Source organism: Sycon ciliatum, chromosome 3 (genome assembly GCF_964019385.1).
Source record: "Sycon ciliatum chromosome 3, ocSycCili1.1, whole genome shotgun sequence".
Classification (NCBI taxonomy): Eukaryota; Metazoa; Porifera; class Calcarea; order Leucosolenida; family Sycettidae; genus Sycon; species Sycon ciliatum.
The window spans coordinates 28,371,660-28,395,115 of record NC_088645.1 but is presented as its reverse complement, the minus strand read 5'-3'; the positions used below and the strand labels follow the sequence as shown (position 1 = coordinate 28,395,115).

General features: G+C 47.5%; 1 protein-coding gene across 1 annotated transcript; it reads left to right on the top strand.

Annotated features, from left to right (window-relative positions):
• The first annotated feature begins 2,425 nt into the window (after nt 1-2,425).
• LOC135812969 (uncharacterized) lies at nt 2,426-4,846 on the top strand. Its single transcript, XM_065326188.1, has one exon. It carries the CDS (start codon nt 2,426-2,428, stop codon nt 4,844-4,846), a length of 2,421 nt encoding a protein of 806 aa, XP_065182260.1.
• Nucleotides 4,847-23,456: the final 18,610 nt, after the last annotated feature.

Here is a 23,456-nt window from a genome sequence, read left to right as displayed (position 1 = left end):
CCGAGCCCGCCGGAAAAAAACCCTCGCGCCGACTAACGCACGAATGGGGGAAAAAACCGGGTGTATAACCCCAAGTGGCAAGATGCCAGCATAAAAACAGGCACAACATATCTACAGCCAAGAAAGAAATGGAAAAGATGGGCAGACATGAAGGGTGGGAGAGTGTGGACACTGGTGAGACACAAAAACTGACTGAAGGCGCCAAGCAAAAAAAACAACAACAAAAAGAGAAAGCATCAGATTCCATATTCGCAAGAAAAATAATTTTGTTGCGCGAGAAATCATTTCTCCCCTCCCTCGCTCCACTCGGCCGGCGAGAAATAAAACTTCTTTTGTTTACGCAAAGGTGGCTGGGTAGTTTAAACATTATAAATAGCTTCAAACACGTTCAGATGGAAGAGACCTCGAGAACGATCTCGTCCATAGCTTGAGATTTGTAGTTTATATTTCCCTCGTAAGTTTCCTGCCTCCAAGAAAGTTGTACTTCATATGTGATAATATACCGTACTCGCCTGAATACTACCCATGGGGGACAATGTGTTCAATTTGCATCACAGATTGTGCTCCATGAGAGGACACTATTCAAGAGAGGGCACTGTTCAAGAGAGGGCACTTTTCAAGAGAGGGTACAATTCAAGAGAGGGTACAATTCTACAGAGGGCACTATTCAACAGAGGGCACTATTCAAGAGAGTTCACTTTTTAAGAGTGGGTACGATTCAAGAGAGGGCACTATTCAAGAGAGGACACTATTCAAGACAGGGCACAATTCAAGAGATGGCATTTTTTCAATGCTGGTAAATGTGGGCCATCCAGCATCAAAACAAAGACAGGAAAGAAATAAACGAGCCCAACGTTTACTATATACAATCCCGACTCTCATCGTTCCTATTATTGTAGCTAAGAATAGGATGAAGGCCGAAGACATCAAACAACAACGTTACTTGTTCGACATGAACGTGTATTTTTATGACAATAATATTGAAACGCAGAATCGATTTTCTCGTTCCTATCATCAGTGGGGAAAACACGGAACTAAAGGGTACAAACCAATGAAACTGAAGTTAAGTAGTGGAAAGGTGATAAAGAAAAGTAAATTATCGTATCCGTTCCCGAAGTGAATTCACGACGGCCGCTAACACCTGATAAACCCTAGCGGCAGATGCAGCGCCTAACAGTGGGGGTGAGTGGGCAAGTCTTACAACCACTGGCACAAGTGCCGAAAACGACCCCATTAGCTGCATCCATGTCACGGCTGTTTTTTTGCGCGATTTTGGCCCATTTAATATGGCGGCCGAGAACGCGTAAAAATTCATGATTTTCGTCCAGGAATTGCTTTAGACAGCTAAGTATTCCACAGACTTCGCCACTTTTCGTCTCCAATCAGCTTGGTTTGCCCTGAGTTTTCGATTTTTCGGCTTTGCCTTTCCCTCAGCTCTGCGTACATGCCGCGCGACCACTGCTTCGATTTGTTTCCTTGTCTCTGGAGGACGTTTGTTTTCCTCTCCTGGGACGTTCGTCGTGCAGAATTTGAGCCAACGTTTGTGCCCCAAATAGTATCCCCAGAATTGAGTATCGTTTAGATAATTTGGAATCGGGTAGGTAAGTGTCCGTTCTGGTGCTGTAGAAAATTTCGTTCCGTGACGTGCATCAATTCCGTGTGACTTGCGTTTGCAATATTCCCACACTTTTGGTATTTCCCACACTTACTGGATCGTAACTGCAATTGTGTTACTCTCCAGTTGTTGTGAGGACGTAGAGTGATCATGGATGAGCATAAATCGCTGCTGCAAGAAGTCTGCCGAGTCGGTGGCAGAAAGTTTTCCTGTTTCAAGCAGTCTACTAGATATAGTGTGGAAAAATATAGTGATCTGCTGAAATCTGTACATGGCATTGATATCTCGAAAGATTTCCCAGACATCCACCCACCATACATCTGTATTTTGTGCGAGCGAGCCCTAAAGAGAGCCAGTAGAAAGGCAGAACATTGTGGAGGTGGCTGTGGACCTGTCACCAAATGGGAGCCACACCATCGCACAAACTGCTCTGTGTGTGCAAGCCAGAAAAAAAGGGGCGCAAGCGCGCACCATGCAAAACCAAAAACAGCATTGCGAGGTGCCGCACTCCTGACAGCACCCAGCCACCAGAGTGATGATGGATCACCTACACACGCAGCCGGCAGCAGTGTAAGTGGTCTAGATATCAGTGCAGAATGCATACAATCCAGAGCAGCGCGACAACATCGTGCAATACTGCCGCTTGACAGGGACAGATTTTTGGACAGAAATGCGGTGCAAATTTGCATCATTTGTCAGAATGCCGCAGACGGTATCCTGGAAACAGCATGCTGCAATGAGCTGAGTTGTGCAGAGTGCATAAGCGAATGGCTCAGCACGAATAACACATGCAAGTCTTGCAGCGCTGACATGGCTGCATCATCGATGCGCACGCCCAGCATTAGTCTAGCCAGGGTTGTCAGCAGCCAGTCCATACACTGCGACCTCCACGAGCCATCGCTACGTGGATGTCCTGAAGTCGTGCCGCTGCATGACTTGCAACGTCATTGCAACATGTGCCCGTTCAATCCCGCAGAGACGCCATCATGTAGCACAGCACGTAGCCCGCCGCCGAGCACGACACCTATCCGCTCAGTGCGCCCATCGTCAACAGTGGCTGAGGTTCTAAGTGCTTCTCCGTCGAAGTTGAAGGGCAATGTGGCAACCAACCTCACTGCACGTCTGGCCAGGGCTAGGGCAGAGGGTGGCAGGCTGGAGGTGAAAACTGGCGAGGGAGGCAGGGGCAAACCGCAAGTTTACAAGCTAACACCAGAGTGCAGTGTACCGTCAACCGATGCGTATGCCTCAACACTCAAACGCCGCGCTGCTGAGCTGACCCGAATTGCTGAGTCCGTTTGTGGTGGATCGGATGGAGCTCGAGTGCAAATGATTGCTGGGCTGAAGCGGCTCTCATCAGCTGCACAGGAGGAGCTCTTGCAGGAAGCTGGCTTGAAGTGTAGTTCACCTTCGCCTGGCACCGCGCTGGCCATCAAGGCAGACCTCCGACTGCCATGGAGCCAATTGAGGAAGCTGCGGCAGTGGCTCAAGGTCTTCGGAGTAAAGTTGGAGTCTGAGCGTTCTATACGAGAGTTCATCGCGAAGACGCTGCCCAGCTACACCGCTACAGAGCTGCCGATGTCGAAGCGGAATGGCGATGTCTCCATGGCTGCCACTGTATTTTTTCCGGACCTTGTCGCTGTTGTCATGCACTTCCTCGACATCCTCAATGAGAGTGACAGCTTGACATGGCATTCAGGCACGATTCCACAGTCCGAAGTATGGCTCAAGATTGGCGGTGATCACGGAGGAGGCAACTTTAAGTTAAGTTTGCAGATCGCCAACGTACTAGCACCGAACGCAACGCACAACACCATTCCACTGTGCATATTCGAGGAGAAAGACACTCCGGCCAATTTGAAGACTGCTCTTGGACAGTATGCTCTACAGATGGAGCATTTGCAAAGCACGGTATGGAACGGCAGGCAGCTGAGAGTGTACATGTTCGGCGACTACGAATTTCAGACTATGAACTACGGGCTGTCAGGTTCTGGCGGACTGCGTCCATGCTTGCACTGTTTGTGTCCGAAGAAGGAGATGGCCAATCCAAGTGATGAAAGAACAGATGCGCATAGACAGGCACGCACACTGACTACATTGGCTGATGATTACGGCAGATTTTCTGAAGCTGGCTCGCAGATATCACAGGCAAAGCACTATAACAATGTCATTCGTCCGTGCATATTGCCAGTGCGCGTCGAAAATGCAATCATCCCGGTGCTGCATCTCGACTTGGGCATCTACACATGGATGTTTGAAGCCCTTGTGAAGGACCTGCAGGAACTGGATTCGAAGCTTGCTTCGAAATGCAATGCTGACACCAACGATGCTGGTACATTCACCAAGTTGTGTTCCCTCCACGAGAAACTCCGCTGCGCACAGTTGCAACTTGACCAAGCCGTCAACGAACAGCAAATGGTCCAACAACAGATGCAATTTGTAGCTCTCCACATCCAGAACCAAGCGGAACAGGCGTTACTGGAATTGGTGACTACTCTACAGCAAACATGTCAGGCAGCAGTTACGAAGACCCAGCAACACACTTCGACTGTCGACGCCTTGAAGGACGAAATTGCCAAGCTATGCCGCAGTAAGGACTTCAGTGGCCCATGCGTAGCCTCTGCGGAGCCTGTTCTCCAACACCACAAGATTGAACGTCAAGTGTACCACGGTGGTGCTTTCATCGGCAATCACGTCCACCAAGCCTTGAAGCCCACCGTGGTCGCTGCCATCAGCCATGCTCACGTACCAGTCATCACGTCCAGGTGTCCAGTCCTGGCGGAGGAGGCCCAAACAATAGCATCTTTACACGAGAATCTGATGAACAGCTACGCTTCTTGTCGAGCTACCTTCAGTCACAGCCAGGCAGTTTCAGCAGACGAGATGGATAAGCTGGAGTCTGAAGTTCGGCGCTTCTTGAGTATGTGCAGAAGACACGTTGTGGCACGGCGACTTGGAAACATCACGCCGAAACTTCACCTGTTAGAGAATCATACGGTGCCGCTCATCAGGAAACTTGGCGTTGGTCTGGGCCTGCTCGCGGAGCAAGGGGCAGAGAGCTTGCACGCCAGTCTCAACACCCTCAATGCCATCTATAAAAACATACCAGGAGACCTCGCCAGGCTGAAAGTTGTCGCCGAGCAGCATCTGCTAACAACCACCAAAGAAGCCAGTACGCTGGCTCCTCGTCCACAGAAGAGGAAAGCCGAGGACCAAGGTCCGGTCTCCTCGTAAACAGGTAAGAAGACAGCGTGGTGACAGCAATGTCTGTCTTCGTGTTTTGTATTTCCAACGCTCCAAAGAAAAACATTTGGAGCACCAGATCATGCTCCTCTTTCAAATTTTCAAACGATCTTCAACTGTTTGCGTTTTTTGTGTCGAATCATACTGAAAACCAACTTGGTTTTGTCACTATTCACAAGAATTTACCGATTCGCATCGAGTTTCCAAAACTTCTCTAAAACCCGGTGGAACGACGCCATATTGTAATCTGGTCAGCCGCGGACAGCCGTGATGTACCCCTTGTGCCTGGCCACAAGAAAGGTGATAGAATAACCACATAACATCGTGATACAAGTGCAGTAAAACCAAGTTTCACGACTAAACTTCCATTTCATTGTTTTATATCCTTTTGTTACTTATTTTTCCCCACTGATGATAGGAACGAGAAAAACCATTCTGGGTTTCATTATTATAGTTATGAAAATACACATACATGTCGAACAAGTAACGTAGTTGCGTGATATCTACGGCCATCATCGTATTCATAACTATATTAAAAAATAATTATGTTCTCCTCGTAGATTATTTGTATGTTCCCATTATGGTTATTGACATTACATTCCCATCACATTCGTTTTATTTCTTTGTCCATCATCACTTTCTCAAGACTATGTTCAGGACATCTCAATAAAACATTCATGAGATTGCGCTTGAGGTTGTTCTGTTTATTGCAATCCCAAAAGCCCTATGCAACAATCATATTCTTTTTTACGTGTATTTGGAAAAACACATCTGGAAAAAGGATAGAATTATGAACCAGTTGTACACGAGAAACGTGAGAAATAATGGCGGGATAAAAATTGAGAGGAAAGGACGAGGTAAAGTGTGTGTATGCATATGAAGTAGATCTCAGAATATTGGAAAAGAAGAAACAACATTACAAGTTACTTGATGGAGAACAATCTACATTATAAGTACTACTAATAACCCTGGAAAGGTGCTAACGCGATTAATTGCAAATTTAGTTTGGGGGTAGTCATGGGAGTGTGCTGAGCCTAGCTATGAATGAGTTGTGTGCTGCGCTGAGAACAACATGAGTTGAAGGCATACATTAGAATAGATAGATTAGCGTTTGAGCAGCAAGGAAAAAAGCCACGGTTGAAAGTCGATCGCTGACTGCTTTGGGAGCACGCCCCCAGAGCAACATAATACAAAGATTGAATGAGAATAAAGGAGGCGTTGGAGAATACGTTGTGGTTACTAACACCCCTGCAATCGCCACGCAAAGTGCTCATTCGCTACCCCAGCCATGTTTTGCTTGGAATAAAACTATCAAAAACTAAATACCAAACTGAGGAATTGCAAAAAAAACCGATTGAGAAAATCGGTGCGACTGGGTAGAAATTCAAGAATGTATACTGAGATGAATTGTGCTGAGGCAAAACAATAGGCACAGAACACAGAGAAGCACACCCAACTACAGAAAATGTTGAAAATGCGCGGAATCAGTGAGTTACTGTGGGCAAACCAATTCATACTGTGGTTGCGGGGAGGATTCTACAACACCATAAGCATCACTTTTAGTGAGGGAACTCTCCGCAATGTCAGCGTCTTCATATGCTGTATTTTGTGTCTGACCTGGATCTTCGGTCTTGACCGGTTTGCTTAGTATCTTACGATGGACTATTATGGCCACCATCATCATTGCTATCATCCCAAATAACATTCCGCCAACAACACCGCCGATCACAGTGCCAAGTGTGTATAACATCTGGGTTTGATTTTCCGCTGTAGGTGAGAGAACACAGCACATTTTACGTTCCAACATCTACAGATACTGTACGTGCATTCTATCCTAAATGGTTGTTTGCCTGGACACAGTTCTATGATCTATGGTTTTGCATTACTTGCTGAGAAACTGGAGATCCTGGAAGCAGACAAAACGGTCAACATCAATAAAAGGTCGGAGTTGGTGTCGAAATGCAGACACGAGAACAAGTATTACTTGTCCAGATTCTCACCATCAGTTACGTGAGTTTTTTGACATGGCGCAACCTGCACCAGGTTTGGCGCCATGGTGCTTTCTCTCTCCCTCTTCACTCTTGCTGTGGTCTTGCGCTACCGTCGCTATCGCCTTTAATGACTCGGTAACACTGCCCTGTTATCGCCTCTATTCTCACCTTTATCCGTTAACTCTCACAAAACAACTCAATACCATTGTCCCAATGCCACGTCTTCACTTCGCACATATGCACTAACTTCCACACTAGCATCAAATATCTAGGCCTGCTCGTAGAGAATTCGATAGTGAATGCTGCTGTCTGATGATCGCTCGATGCGTGAAACTTTAAGTTACAGCTAACACAGCCTTTCGCCTCTGTTATGTGTGTATACTGCTCTGTACATTCGTACATTGAGCACTCTACCTCGAGCTTCCAGGACCGGCCTTGTTTGTGCCTAGCTCCCCTTTGGGTTGAGCACTCTTCTTGGTTGCTCGTGCCCTAACGGAGAATGGATCGACCAAGGTTGTTCAGCATTGACTACTCGATGAAGAACATCCCTCTGCCTACTGAGCGGACCTACAAGCTGAAACTGGTAGAGATGACTGAAAAGCTCATCAAGCGAATGAGATGGAGGGCGTTTTTCTTTATCAAGGGCAAAGATGAACAGGACAGTTGCCAGGAGGAAACCTATGGATTCAAGACCAGAAACTGCCCGCCGCAGATAGACGACATGATCGAGTTCGAGAAGGACCTATGGAGTATGGTAGAAAACGTCAAGTTCCGCCGCGTTAACGACTCGCTGCAAGAAAGGATGAGAGAGGACCTGTCAAGGATCCGGAGATCCGATGACATGCTAGTCGCGGCGGATAAAACAAGGAATCTGTACTCGGTGGACACAGATCTTTACAGTAAGCTACTGACAGATAACGTGACCAAGCACTATCGGCATGCACCTGACCACATCTACGACGACGTCAATGCCGAAGCCAAGCAGATCGCAGAGGATCTCAACATAGCTCACCGGTCCGAAACAATGGCGAGGAAAGATGCTTACATCACATTAAAAGACCACAAAGAAAACTTTCAGCAAAGCACTCCATGCCGGCTGATCAACCCTGCAAAAAGCGACATTGGCCGAGTCAGTAAAAGCATCATGGAGAGAATTGTCCAGACAGTACGATCAGAACTCAACATCAATTCGTGGAAAAATACAACAGCAGTGATCGAGTGGTTCCGAAGATTAGAAAACAAATCCACATGCTCGTTTATCTGTTTTGATATTGCAGAATTTTACCCATCCATATCCGAGGACCTACTCGGACAAGCGCTCACTTTCGCCACACAGTACACGGACATTACGCAGCAGGATAAGGAAATCGTCATGCACTCGCGGAAGTCCCTGCTTTTCAACAGTGATCGGGAGTGGATGAAGAAAGACGGGAGAGGACTTTTCGACGTGACCATGGGCTGCTTCGACGGTGCAGAAGTCTGCGAACTGGTCGGCACATATGCTCTGTCAAAGCTATCGGAGGAGTTCGACAGCGCAGACATCGGATTGTACCGCGATGATGGACTAGCGGTGATCAGAGATGCGACGGGCAGTACAGCAGACCACGCCAGAAAAACCATATGCCAGATTTTCACGAATCTCGGTTTGAAACTGACCATCAGCGCTGGCATGAAGACGGTAGATTTCCTGGATGTGACACTGGATTTGTCAACAGGGAAATACCAACCATACCGGAAGCCGAACAACAAGCCCGTCTATGTCCACCAACTTTCCAATCACCCACCGGCCATCATCCAACAATTGCCAAAGACAATCAGCAGACGACTAACAGACATATCAAGTGACCGACACATATTTGAGGAATCGGCACCAGCGTACAACGATGCCCTCAGAGAGAGTGGATACGTGGAACGAGTCGAGTACATGGAAGAGAGGAAGGAGGAGACAGGACGAAGAAAGAGAAATAGGCGGCGCAACATCACTTGGTACAACCCACCCTTTAGCAAGAACGTGGCCACAGACATCGCACACAAATTCCTCCGACTCCTCGACACACACTTTCCTCACGGCTGCCGATTGCGTCAGATATTTAACCGCAACAACGTCAAAGTTAGCTATTCATGTATGCCGAATATGTCCGCAATAGTCAAATCCCACAACAACCATGTTCAAAGGAAGAGACAAACACAGGACAAGAACGTCCCCGACAAACGATGCAACTGCCGAGACAAAAGCACCTGCCCAATGGACGGCGACTGCCAAGTACGATGCATCGTGTACAAGGCAACAGTCCAGCACACCGGAAGAGAGCAGCGGCACGAGTACCTCGGCCTAACGGAACCACCCTTTAAACAGAGATACAACAACCACATGAGCACGACGAGGCATGAGAGGATGGAAAAAAGCACGGAGCTGTCCAAGTGCATATGGAAGCTCAAGCGGAAGAACACTCCGCACTCTGTGAAATGGGCCGTCGTCACCAAGGCCCAGGCCTACTCGAACGCGACCAAGCGGTGTCCCCTATGCCTTGCTGAGAAACTGGAGATCCTGGAAGCAGACAAAACGGTCAACATCAATAAAAGGTCGGAGTTGGTGTCGAAATGCAGACACGAGAACAAGTATTACTTGTCCAGATTCTCACCGTCAGTTACGTGAGTTTTTCGACATGGCGCAACCTGCACCAGGTTTGGCGCCATGGTGCTTTCTCTCTCCCTCTTCACTCTTGCTGTGGTCTTGCGCTACCGTCGCTATCGCCTTTAATGACTCGGTAACACTGCCCTGTTATCGCCTCTATTCTCACCTTTATCCGTTAACTCTCACAAAACAACTCAATACCATTGTCCCAATGCCACGTCTTCACTTCGCACATATGCACTAACTTCCACACTAGCATCAAATATCTAGGCCTGCTCGTAGAGAATTCGATAGTGAATGCTGCTGTCTGATGATCGCTCGATGCGTGAAACTTTAAGTTACAGCTAACACAGCCTTTCGCCTCTGTTGTGTGTGTATACTGCTCTGTACATTCGTACATTGAGCACTCTACCTCGAGCTTCCAGGACCGGCCTTGTTTGTGCATTACAAAGTATATCTTTCGAAGTGAAAAACATGTCATGGGAACTGGATGGAAGATCTGAACATGCTGCGTTCATGTTTTGCGCTCGAATTGTAGAGAACACACCTAGCAAAATGGTGATGCATACACGCCTTCCGCCACCTTATTAAATTAATATAGTACTCTATATTTCCACGATAGCCCAAGGCCAATAAGCAACATAATATTATTACGATCGGTTCCTCGGGATGTTCACCAATATCTGACAACCACACCAAAAATGGCAGTGGATGCGCTCTGCCTGATGTTGAATGTTCCCGGCTGCCTCTGTGTGTAGACTTAGGGCATAGTTAATGCCCTGCTGAAGGGTCGGATAATGCACCTGTCTCAATGCCATCAAAGGAAGGTACATCCTCCAACCTTACCATGCGATACTGCCATCCATGCCTATAATAAGGTCATTCGATGGCGACAAAATCTTCATGATCTGCGCCCAATGAGACTTTTGTTCGGGTGCTCTCTACGGAACTACGAAAATTCAATTGGTTGTGATTCCTGGTATAGGTTCTCCATACTGCCCTCTTTATCACTACAACGCGTAGGGCGTTCCCCTGCAGCCAAGAATTGCGGCAAACACTTGGAGTGCTCCCTTGGGTTATGGAAAGATGGACATTTTAACGAGCTCCTCGACGAGAGCGACACGATCCAGCGCGGCTTAAAGGGCAGAACTGGTCATAGGGTTCGCTTTGATGAGGGTCGACCACGCCAGTTTTGTAAACATATGTCTGAGAGCAGAGTTACATAAGCCGTTCATATGCTCAGCTTGGAACCGTTGAGCACGCACAGAATGACAGTGTCAGATTTGACATTTTTCTCAGAACAAAAAAAGTTTTTTGTAGATGAATTGCGCGCAGGCTGTGAGCATAATAACTGTGTTACAGCGATCACACTCACATTGTTACACCATCCCCATCTCCCATAGCATGGCTACTTAAACGTACTTGAAGTACATGTATCTGAGAATATATCAGAAAACTCTAACTGCAGCAAAATGTGTAAACCTGCCAAATTATGCTCCAAATTTGCAACCAACATATTACGTCACTGTGCAGCATACTCCGCCTCAGCCTAGGTGTCACATACAGTATTCACAGAGCTCTCGTCCTGTAGGCTGTCCGAGCGTACAACGTCATTAGCTATTTCCTCACGTTTCATTCCATGTACGTCGCATCGTTACGTTGCTCTTCTCCTGCCCGGCTTGGGTCACCTCCGTTGCTGGTCCTTGTTACCCAGCTTGAGGCTCTTCACTTCTGGTGATTCATGACGCGTCAGGTGGTTGGAGCTGCGGAGGTTGAACCATCCTCTGCTACCAGTGTAACCGTTCAGCATGCACAGAAGAATGGTGTTGTTAAATTTGGCATTGTTCTTGGAACAAAAAATGTTATTAATTTTATAGATGTATTGCGCTAACAGTCCGTAGTCGAACAGTAAGCGGGCGCATAACAGCTGTGACGCAGCACTCGCAGTCACACCGTTGCATAGCTATTGCGGGCAGGAGCAGTCTGATTCGCCAGTGAGCGGCACTGATTAAGTGGTTGGTGATATTCTGCGTCAGACACACGCTGCGCCTGCTGTGCCAAGTCTGGATGTGTTGCTTGCAGGACTTGATAAAGTAAACAGTCCTGGCGGGCCGCGGATCGGCTGGCCGTCTAGTTTGGACTCTGGCGCATGTCGCAGAATGTGTACTTGCTATAAAGGTGCTTAGACCCACTTACATATAGGTGCCGTTACTTCCAGCGAGATCCAGTTGTGGTGGTTGTTGCGGAGACACGTCCCCACACTTCACGTACAACCTAAGACGGGGGTGGGGGAGCCCCAAGTTAAAGTGAGGGCTTCATCCCACCGGCATGTGTGGATGAACAGGAAGTGTGAGTTACGAAGTCAGAAGAAAGTGTTCAACCGTCTCTGATGGGATGATTGCTACACCTTAGCTCTGTGGTTAGAGAATCGCTGGCCTCAAGCGAAGATCCCTGGTTCGAGTCCTGGTGGCGAGTTTGGTTACAGTCAATGTTTTCTTCAGACTTTTCCCATTTGTGTCTTTTCCTCAAAGCATCGAATACTAGTAGTTGATTTTCAAAACTTGTTTTCATTTCAATACTACGGGTTTTGTGTCTCCTCGACGATGTTTTAAAACAATCGAGTACTACTTCTACAACATGCTATCCTCAATTCATTTGAGATTGTACATACCGCTAGTTGTCGTGCAGCATTCACGTGTTGATCCAGTTGTTGATCCAGGTGTAGATCCAGGTGTTGATTCAGGTGTTGATCCAGGTGTTGATCCAGGTGTTGATCCAGGTGTAGATCCAGGTGTTGATGCAGGTGTTGATCCAGGTGTTGATGCAGGTGTTGATCCAGGTGTTGATTGTGGTGTTGAACTGACTGAAAAATAAAAAACGACCATGTACAGTAACACACGACAATGGCATAAACATTAGATATTCAGAGAAATAATCACCGTCCACAACACAGCCAGAGAGACTAACAGGTCCACCATTGGTTTTAAAGCTGTTCCTAAGTCCTTCAGTATGCATGTCCATGAATTTGCCCTCTGAACCATCGACAAAGTTATTGGCCAGTCAAAGTCGTATCAAGAACCACAGGCATCGCTTCACCACCTCAGCAATACGTCAGGCGAAGTCGTGACTGACGTTCGGCGTCCACATGTCCTCTCACCTCACCACGGGCGACACGCCGAGTCCAGTCTTTTTTGCTTGAAACCATTTTCCCCAACCCAAGTGACGAAGCTGCTCGCCCAGTTTGACGCAAACAAAGCTACGAGAGAGTGACGGTGTACCGGGATTAGTCCTTTAAATGACCTGTTCCACGCTTGCCCTTTCCTTGAGTGACTTATTTAACGAGTTCTTGAGATCAGGGAATATGCCAGCTGCATTCAAGCACTGTTATGTTTCTCCCCTTTTCAAAGTGGGGACACCGACCGTCGCCAGTACTTATAGTCCGATACCTCTCATTCCGTTCGTGTCTCGCCTACAGTCCATTAACTTTAACCGTCATATAAATTTCACCCATTGAAACGCCGAACGAAATTTCAACTTTGCGAGGTCATAACTTTAGTTGTACTCACTCGATTGTTATAATCCTGGGCTCGTTGGAACGCTCTGGACGAGACCAGCACGATTATACCACATTCTTCGCCTCAGCAGTCACACAACCAGCGCTGAAACGCAGCGACGTCGTCTCAACGCAAGGCATGCAAATGACAAGTTCAAAACTCCGCCATGGCCGTCTCCTTCATCGAAGAGTGTTCCAATTTTTTTGAGAGCATTTCGTGAGGAATACGTTGGTCGCGAGCAACAGTCACAGAGCGCGTGAAGAAATGGGAAATCCCGTTACGAAGTCAACCGCGCGCCCAGCGCAGCGGAAGTGACAAGCATGCAGTACTCAGCGCTTGATAACTCTGCTCCACTACATCGTAGCTCAACGCGGATTTCTGCAACAGAAAGCCTGGACAATTCGCGACCGAATCGATAGTAAATTTTCTATCGTGGGTAAAAAATCATTCCAGTGCGAGTATTTCAAATGATGGGTCGAATTCGACCGACAAATGTATTGTCTGACGGTTAAAGGGTTTAAGAAAAAGATGTACTTCTAGCTTTCGGCCATAAATGGGTCAAACTTTGAGTTTTTTTAGGATTTTTCTGCAATCCTCTATGTAATCCTCTTCAAATTATGTTTCTGAAGTTGTTTTGTCCAAAAACCAAGCCATAACAAGAATAGGAGTTCGGCCAGGTTTTGTCCCAAAAGCACTGAATTGGGGAAAGCCATAACAAAATCCAGGCTGTTTGACCCCGCCTGCAACAGTTCATCGTGCAGTTCAGGTACCCTTTTTGGACCCTTTTTCAAATTTAAAATTTCGAAGCACTGCCCTGTATACGATGAAATCAAGAAATATCCTCAAGTATGGGAGCTCACCAGAGCCAGGGCCCATCTTTTTATGAATGAACTGTAGTTCACATTCAACGGGGGGGGGGGGGGGGGGGACTGGACGCCACAAAAGGATCGACGGGAAGCAACAGGACGATCTGATAGCGTCCAATGTGAACACCATGAACGGGAACGAAATCTTACTACTTTGTGAATCGGGAAGCGACGGGAAAAGTTCGATAATTTCAACTCTTCTTACTGTAGACGGGCGTACACGGGGACGCAAGCGTACAAAACCCCTTCTTTCTGAGTATGAACACGAGACTGCGTCGCGCGCCAACTACTCCCGATTCGCATTTGGACGTTTTTAGCATTTTGAACACGGCGCTTCCCCTGATAACTCGCAGAATTGCTAATAGAACTTCATTTGAATTTCAGCAAGATTAGATCTAATGTAACTTATGGTATTTACTATTTAAGGATAGTTTAAGAGCGTGACAGACAGAACTGTTTATCATTTCCTGGGGTTATTATTTGAATGGCACGACTTTCAGGGCTACTTTTTTGTTTTCATGAAAAATTGGTATTGAGAACTCGATTCCGCTTCATTCAAGGAGTAAAATTGAAAAGAAGTCCTGAAAAATTAGAAATCTGGTCCGAAAATCACCCCTTCGTGGACCATGCCTTATGACCCGTACCGTTGGCTGTTGAACAGACTGCAGCACGCGTCGTACGAATCGTACAAGATTTTGCCGCTCACCCCAGCCGTCCCGACAGCCCCCAACGTCCTGTAACATCAGCGTTGCATCGAATGAGCACTAGGCTTAAGAGAAATTTGTCAAGGACCAACTGGACAAATACCTCAACGACAAAAGCTCCCTACCACGCAATTTGCATACAGCTCAGGTCACTGGACGGAGGATGCCCTTGTTTTTTGTTTTGTTTTTTTTACTACGTTCACATAACCAGCTCGAAAAGAATAAGGAAAGACAATGGTACGGAGACTAGGACAAACGTGACAACTAATGAGCAGGGGCTGCACCGAGACGCAGCAGTGATGGTGGGGCATTGATGACTCTGCCGACCTGAGGTCTCGGCGTCACGGCCAAAAACACGCACCAAAAACAATGAAAAAAGAAGAAGATAGAGCTGTACAGGTGAGAAAGATGCAAAACCCAAGGCTTAACACGAGCGATTGTGGGGGAGAAACTGTCTTAGCGTCATACTATTCATAGGGAATCGACTGCCCAGAGCCAGTTTGTGCTGCGAAGATGGCGGTAAACATTCGTTTTGAATGATTGCATTCTCTTGCTGTGGGAGGCTGGGATAGGAGAGCGGCAGGGAGGGAGTTCCAATCGCTGATGCTGCAGTGTGGGAACGAGCGCTTCAGTGCCAGCGGGGCAGATGCAGGCAGCTGGTGTTGGAGCTGGTGGTCATGGCCACTGACAGCACCGTGCTCGCTGCGAGTTCTGGGGTTGGTAGAGATGATGTGGCGCGGTGGCAACACAGAGAGCAGCTGCGGAGGACCAGGCAAGTAGTGCAGCTTGTACAGGCAGGCAAGCGAGGCAACAGTGCGGCGGATGGCCAGGCTGGGTAGGTGTGCCCCAGGGCCGATAGCATGAAGCGCGCGGCGCTGAACATTGTTCAGACGCTGGAGGTGACTCTGCGCAGCTCCCATCCATACAAGAGGCGCATACTCCATGACTGGTCGTACGAACGCCTTGTATACGGTCGTCCGGCCGGCGGGGGTGAGTATGTGGGCGGCTCTGTTTAGGACCCCAAGCCGTTGGCGTGCACGGGTGGCTACGGAGCGTAGGTGATCGCTGAAGGTCAACTTGGCGTCCACCTTCACACCAAGGAGGGTGATGGTGGTTGTCTCGGGCACCAGTGTGCCATCAAACAGGAGTGGGGGGGAGATCTAAGCCGGTACGTCTGAGGGTGGCTGTCATGGCCTGGGATTTGGTCGGTTCAAACATCACTTTCCATGTACGACCCCACTCGTGCAGTCGGTCAACGGGCACCTGCAGTGACTGCGCGGCCACTGTTGGGGTCTGCTGGGAGGTGACTAAGCTGTACAAAGTTGTATCATCAGCATAGGCTTCCAAGCTGGCGCCGTCAGCGAGAACATCTAGCGCGTCGTTGACGTAGGCCAGGAAAAGCGTTGGTCCAAGGATGCTTCCCTGGGGGACTCCAGCGGAGGTCGTATACCTAGATGACGTCCGCCCTCCAACGAGGCACTGTAGGGAACGGGTGTCCAGGTATGACGCCAGCCATCTCTGAAGCGGACCATCTATGCCTAGGCTACGTACCTTGTGGAGGAGGCCGACATGCGAGACACGATCAAACGCTCCTGCGATGTCCACAGCAAGGATACGAGCCGCCCCTCCACAGCCCACAGCGCTTGCCCAGGCAGTTTGGAGAGCTTGCAAAGCGTCCGATGTTCCGAGGCCTCTGCGAAATCCGAACTGGTGCGACGTGAGCAGATGATGGTCTTCAAAATAGTATACGATGTGTCTGTTTACAAGAGTTTCCATTACTTTCGAGATTATGCACAGTAAGGATACGGGCCTGTAGTTCTTAAGGGTTGAGCGGGAAGATCGCTTGTGGATCGGAACCACGTTGGCCGTCTTCCACATCCTAGGTTGCACTCCAGACCGGAAGCATAAAGCAAATAACTTGGACAGTGGCTCTGCGAGCTCATGAGCACATTCCTTAAGGACGCGAGCAGAAATACCGTCAGGCCCGGTAGCCTTGGAGACGTCGAGCCTTGCCAGGAGGCGGCGGACAGCCTGTGGGCGGAAGCGGATGGATCGAAGAGGTGGAGCCTCTGAGGGAGCAGGGTCCGGTAGGTCAGCCTCCACAAGGTCCGGACCGGCAACGCTACATTTCTTCGAGAAGAAGCGAGCGAATGCCTCTGCTTTCTCTGAGCTCGTTGCCCACTCGCGGCCGTCAGAGTCGACAACTAGGGGAATTTCGGGCTGTGTGCGGTTGCCAGCAGCGTTCTTCAACTTCGTCCACCACTGTTTGTCTCTGAGGGACCCAGTTGAGAGGCTGCGACGGAGGCTGTCCTCCTTTGCACGTCGTGATCGGAACTGGGTGGCGATCGCTACAGTCACGGAATCGGTGAATGCCTGCTGAAGTGCTGGGTCATAAGGGTGTTTTCTCCAGTCGCGCCAGCGCTTCTCCTTCTCCCTCTCGGTCTGGGTGCATTCAGGCGTCTACCATACCGGATCGGAAGGCCTCGTTTCCAGGACTTTGGATGGGACAAACTGTGCAACAGCTGCAGTAATCGAAGCGGTAACCTGCTCACAGGAAGTTTCTGGGTCCTCCGTGATGATATCACCCCATTCCACGTTGCGAAGGTGCGCCCTGAGGCGATCCCAGTCTACCCTGTTGTAGCGAAATACTGTTCGCTTAACAGGGGGTTCACGTCTAGGGAGCACGGAAGAAAAGTCTGACAGTACAACTGCATGGTCAGATCGACCGAGGGGCGGAATTACACGTGTAGTTACTGGGGACGTGAACGTTGACATTATGAGATCTAGCGGGTTGTCTCCACGAGTCGGTACTGTGACATGCTGGACAAGAAGATGGGCAGCGCAGGTATCTTCGAGAGCCTCGCCTGCATGCGTAGTTTTCGAGCTGTTCAGCCAAGCCCGGTTGTGCACGTTAAAATAGCCAGCTAGGATGATGTGGGAGCCCTGGTGTCTAGCTTCTGGGAGGATGTTGTCGAGATGATCGATTAAGGTAAGATCGCCAGGGGCACAGGACCCCGGCCGATACACTGCTCCCAAGACGGTGCGGAGACCTGGGGCCAGCTGGAGAGAAACCCAGATGATCTCATGTGCGGGGGACATGAGTTCAGGGATGAGCATGGAGGGGAGTGACGAGTTCACCCAGATGGCTACCCCTCCCCCATGTGCCATTCTGTCCAACCGAAGTGGTGAGCTGTATCCGGGGAAGCTAATGTCAGAGGGAAGCACTTTCTCCGCAGTGAACTTCGTTTCTGTCACAATTGCTTTGTGCGAGCACTGGACCGATGGAAGGACGCAATGTTCCAGAGGAGAACTACTGTCATTGTCATGATTGATATTTTGACCGAGTCCAACCTCGACGCCTCATCACAGAACTGCATTCACTGGGTTTTTTATGGTATGATCTTAGACTGTTTCATCAGCTACTTGTAGGGCAGTCGCCAACGGATAAAAGTAGGCAGAAGGCTATCTCAAGAAGCGTCCAGCAACAGAGGTGTGCCACAAGCAATTGTCATCGGTCCGCTTCTGTGTGTTTTGTACACTCACGCTATAAATGAAGTTCTTCCCGCCATTATCCATCAGGAGTTTGCTGACGATATCGTCATTGACTTTCCACCCTCAGAGCCATTGTTCCTTTTTCAGAGGCTCTTGTAAAGCATCACAAAGCTCGATAAATCGCCGGAGGAACTCGGTGTCCTCCTTGACAAGAGAAAAATCCGAATCATGTTCGTAAAGCCACGAGCGCAGCCACCGCCGCTTTGTCTCGCCCGCTGTAATAGGGATAATATTTGCTACGGTGGCCTCAGCAAGTTACCTTGGTGTTCCCATCGATGACGACGTGAACTGGCATTCCCATATCCCGTAGATACTCTCCGAAGGCAGCGAGCCGGCTGGCGCGGCGTGGGGATACGCTGAGTCTTCATGCTCGGCGGATTTGGTAAGGGTGCTTCGCCGCATACTCCCTCTACCCCTCCCTCACTGCTCCGCGCAGTCTTGTGATTGCATAATCCCGTTGCCACCCAGCTCCTGCGCAAGACACTTCGGTTATCCACCATTGAACAGCTCTGCCGTCAGAAAGTCATTGTATTCGTCTTCCTTTGTTCACACTATACTGGCAAGATACTGGCGCAAGGTGTGAACATTCAACTAACTCACATACGTGATAAATCAAAACAAAGGGCATGAATGGAGGTGCAGAATGAACCCTACACGACACAACTATCACAATTTGCAAAGTCAATCAGAATGAGAAGAAGCGTATAGATGCTAACCCTGCATTGCAGATCTGGATGGATACGTTGCTTCAGAATCCCACACTTCTCAACTATGCCACACCCCAGCAGCCTTCCTTTCACCTACCACTGGATGAATATTCAATGTTCGAGGTTCGTGAAGTATTTGCCTCTTGCACTTAGCATTTTTCAGATAATGAAGTTGGACGTCCGTGATGATTTGTTGGCTTTCGCATGGCGTATACTTTTCACCTACATTTTTCTCCGCCCAGTACTCTTTGTGACGTGTAATCCAGCGCAACCTACTCCTGTATACCTCTCCCTCTCATTATGATAGTTGTGTCGTGTAGGCTTTATAACACCTCTATTCTGCATTATAATTAGTTTTGATTTGTCACATATGTGAGTTAGTTGAGCGTTGACAATCAACGTGGCACGTAGCAGTGAGTTCAAATTCTGCGATTGGCGGTAATGTCGAAAACACGGTGCAGTGGAAGAGGGGTGGATCACTATGCCAACCGAAAGTGCCTTCCCCATCATTGCCCTTGCCGCCACTGGAACCACCACCAGTGCTATTGGTGGCTGGAGTTGGGGTGGAGTCGTCAAAAGCCACAGTACCACCAATCACAAAACTGAACCCATTTCTTTGGCACAATATCCGGTTGTCCGGGCACCGCAACTCACTTCGTTCGAACAGAGACTGTGGAGGTCTCCTGCGAATTACTCAATGGAGATTTATTCAAGGAATGGTCAAAGCCCAGGGAGAGCAGCGAAGGAAAACATAAACCAGGAGCAAAGCGAAACACAATTTCGAGGCGCTGATAAGCTACAAACAGAGATGCGTGGAAGACGTATCAGGGAGACTGACTGGCGTTGAAGATGCGTTGGATGACGATGCGGCGGATGACGGCGAAGCCGATGACGACGAGGCGGCTGGTGATGGCGATTGAACGGACGTTGGGGAGCCAGGCGGAAGGGAAGGTGATTGAGCTGATAAGGGTGAAGTTCGTAAGAAGTCAGCTATGTACTTGCATTTTGTTATCACGTCCCGATTGTGTGAGTGTGTATGGTGATTCCTATTTCTCCGTAAAGTGTCATGCCCGTTATTTACAGCAGCTGGAGGGCCTGGAAGCTATTCGTATTCGGACGCAAAAGCCTGATCTTTGTAAGCAAAAAGAGCATGTTGTAGCACTTAGGTTATTTTCGTGAGTCTACACCCCTTGTTTATGATTTTTTTTCTGCACTTTCGAGGTCCATTTTTCATGCTCACTTGTCACACTTACATTTTTTCTTTTTTGTAGGTCCCACTTTTGTAATACTTCCGTGTCATGTGTAAGACTCACTTGGATTTTTAATCTTTGCTTTTTGGCTTGATCACTTTAGTTGCTGCCAGGTTAGGCCTTTTTTGTGCCGCGCTGATGAGTTCTCAAGGACGAAGCAGTTCTGTCCGCATATTGAGTATTTGAATAATTTTTATTATTTAAAGGATTTTCCAAAGGCATATCCCGTAATCAACAACCTTAGTAGCCTCTATCAGGTTGGACACCTATTTCTCTGTGTTGGGCGGAAGAGTTCAGTAAGGATGAGACAGTGCTGTTCGCAGATTGATTTATTCTAACATCTAGAAAGCTAGGGCTATCGTCCTTGTCTAATTATTTCTGTTATTTTGCAGGACACTGACCAACGGTACTGACGTTCTACACCTAACTGGCAATCAGCTCTAGCACATCTTGGAAGGTTCTAAGTTATAGAAATAATATAAGGAGGGGAAGGTGAGCGCAACCAAGATAAGCACGGGCTGAAAATATCAGCTGTGAAGGACGTTGGCGGATGTACACGTACGTCGATGATGATACTGGCAAGACCTTTGGACAACACGGTCAAATCACGATTCAAGGACGGAAAGCAACTTTACACGGAACTGTTGTGGCGCAAAGATGCCAAGATCAATTAAAGGGAAAGGTATGCGAGCAGGAATCATGCAAAACTGAACGCCTGAATAATATCTTGGGCCTTGGTTGCTTGGTCCTTTTTCTTTTCTAGAAATTTATCTTTGGCTCTCCATCCGGGTCAAATCTTGCACACCTGATTAGCCATCCTTATCTGTACGGCGAAACAATCATCCTGTGCTGCATGTTGTTTCTGCTTATTGTCCTTCTAAATTGTCAAAGTCAACGTTCAGTGCTGTTTTATTGGGGCGTTCGGATTTCCTTGGTCCTTTTTTCTTTTCAATAAATTCATCCTTGGCTCTCCATCAGAGTCCATAGTGTGTTTTCAAAATGATTCGGTGCATTCAGTGCAAGTGCAGGGTTAGACAACAAAAAGAATAGAACGTACCCATGGTAGTGGCTGGATCCGTAGGAATAACTGCAAAATATAACGGAGACAGATGCACACACACAGATACCAGCACACAGACACCAGCACACAAAGCGCATGCGTTATAAACAGAAAGACATAAGAATGCTATGTCTTTCTGTTTCATATAATTATTACAGGGTGCGACATATCTCTCGGCCGATGTATAAAATGTTTATATCACCTCAACCACTACACTGCGCTCTCAGCCGACTAGACCCTCCTGCACACAACCATACCCACTGCAAGGACATTTCTATTGACGGTATTAATAACTTGTATTTCTTCACACACTTTTACCTAATACATGGCTCATCAGTGAAGGCTAATCGAAGTGGAGTAGAATATACATAACCAAACTGCTGTGAGGTTTTTCACACCGACTTCTCATAATTATACATTGGCAGTCTTCTGACGAGCCAGGAGATGTTGAATTAATAATAATAATAATAATAAGTATCTATTATTGCACGATTAAAGAGGTCAATATATGAAATATAGAACGAGTAAAAGACCGAGGTCCCCCGAGGTCTTTTACGAGGTCTATATTTCATATATTGACCGATTATGAGGGCAATAATAGATTTATCACGACAAAGCATACCTAAAACTGCTTTTGCTTTGCTATAGGAAGAAAGGAATACTATTGTTATAGTATAATAGTATGTACATATGCCGTTTACATTGGACATTACTTCTGTGTAAACCGAAGTTTTCAGTTGTCTCTTGTAGTATGTTCCCCAAGTTCTTTGACTGAGAATCTGACAGTTTGGGTTCAAATTCCAGCACTTGGCTTCAGATTTTTCTTCTTTCAGTTCTGATTTTTTTCTAAGTTGAGGAAAAAGTTCTAAGTCCTCGGGCTAAGTGGTCAATAATAAGTGGTCAATATAAGCGGTCAATATATGCTGATATTTGACCGCTTAGAGATCACAAGTTTCTGTGGGGGTCAATAATAAGAGAGTGATAATAACATACAAAGATGAACATTACAGTGTTATGCCCCAGGGGCTGCTGGGGCTATCGACGTCGCGGGTCGTGAGGTGAGTTTTCAGGCTTTCATGGCGATTTCACAAGTGCACTACACCGACTCTTACTAGTTACACAGTACACTGATTCTGACACATTAGTTCTGCATTGAAAGTGATTTTCCTAAGGGTGTGCTGACTCAAATAATATAATCCTAATTTTCGGGCCAGGCCTTCAGGAGTATTGATAGTATTAGATAAAGATTTTCCGCGCTGAATGTCTGACGCTGCATGCATGTCCCATGCGCGTCAACAGTACTTCACACTTTCCTTTTCCCACACTACCACCTCAGCTATGCCTAACCTTGGCAAGATGGTAGTGTAGTCCATGTTCCATTAGCTTGGCACGTCACTGAAGACGGCATTGAGATAGTATCGAAACCAAGCGTACATGACACAGTAATGCCACTGCCAGTAGTACTCTTGGGTATAGTCATCACTGTTGTTGAGTTTAACTCTGGACAATGTGTTGCTGTGCATAGAACCAAAATACCAAAGAAAACAGATCCATGCATACCGAAAGACCAAATGGAAAGCGAACTCCAATATCAACAGAGTTATCTTTTGGCAGAGGCCATGGTCAATAAACGGATATTGCTCCGAATTCTGATGATCTTGTTATAACTCAGAGGTATAATTATAGCTCTCGCGTTAAGTATTAAGACAGCTGAAACGGACCGTGTTCATTTGAGTGGATTTCTTGGTATATAGTCTCCACATGACTGGTATCAATTCCCAGTGGTACAGCTGTGTTCAGTGACGAATTGGAGCAATAATCTACTTCTTACAATGCCATGAAACAATTGGCTCACGCCACTGCACAATAACTTAGATATTGACATTAGTGGTCACCAGCGTTCTGTATTCACCATACCACATGCTATAGCATATCTTTTGAAACGCAAGAATCGGGTTTGTGCTATAAGAGGGCAAGGCACTTACAGTGCCATGAAAAAAGGGGAGAAATAACACCTGTAACGAAGCGACACTAAGAACTACTTTAAGTAGTAATACAGAAGACCAAGTGTGTGAACAAAGTCGAAACCAAAATAGGCGCTAACTGTCACAGGATAAATCTAAAACATCAACAACATGGATAAGTGAGAAAATATCTGCGCAGGGCTGGCGAAACAAACCAATACTTGAACAATTTTAAATGAAGGAACTTACGTTGACATTTGCCCATGGTCCACTGGAGGTTTTGTCCACAAATACAGTTGACCGCTGCCGTTCCCGCTA

Coding starts and splice junctions, on each gene's coding strand:
- LOC135812969 (XM_065326188.1), top strand. CDS start 2,426: ATGGCTGCATCATCGATGCGCACGCCCAGCATTAGTCTAGCCAGGGTT.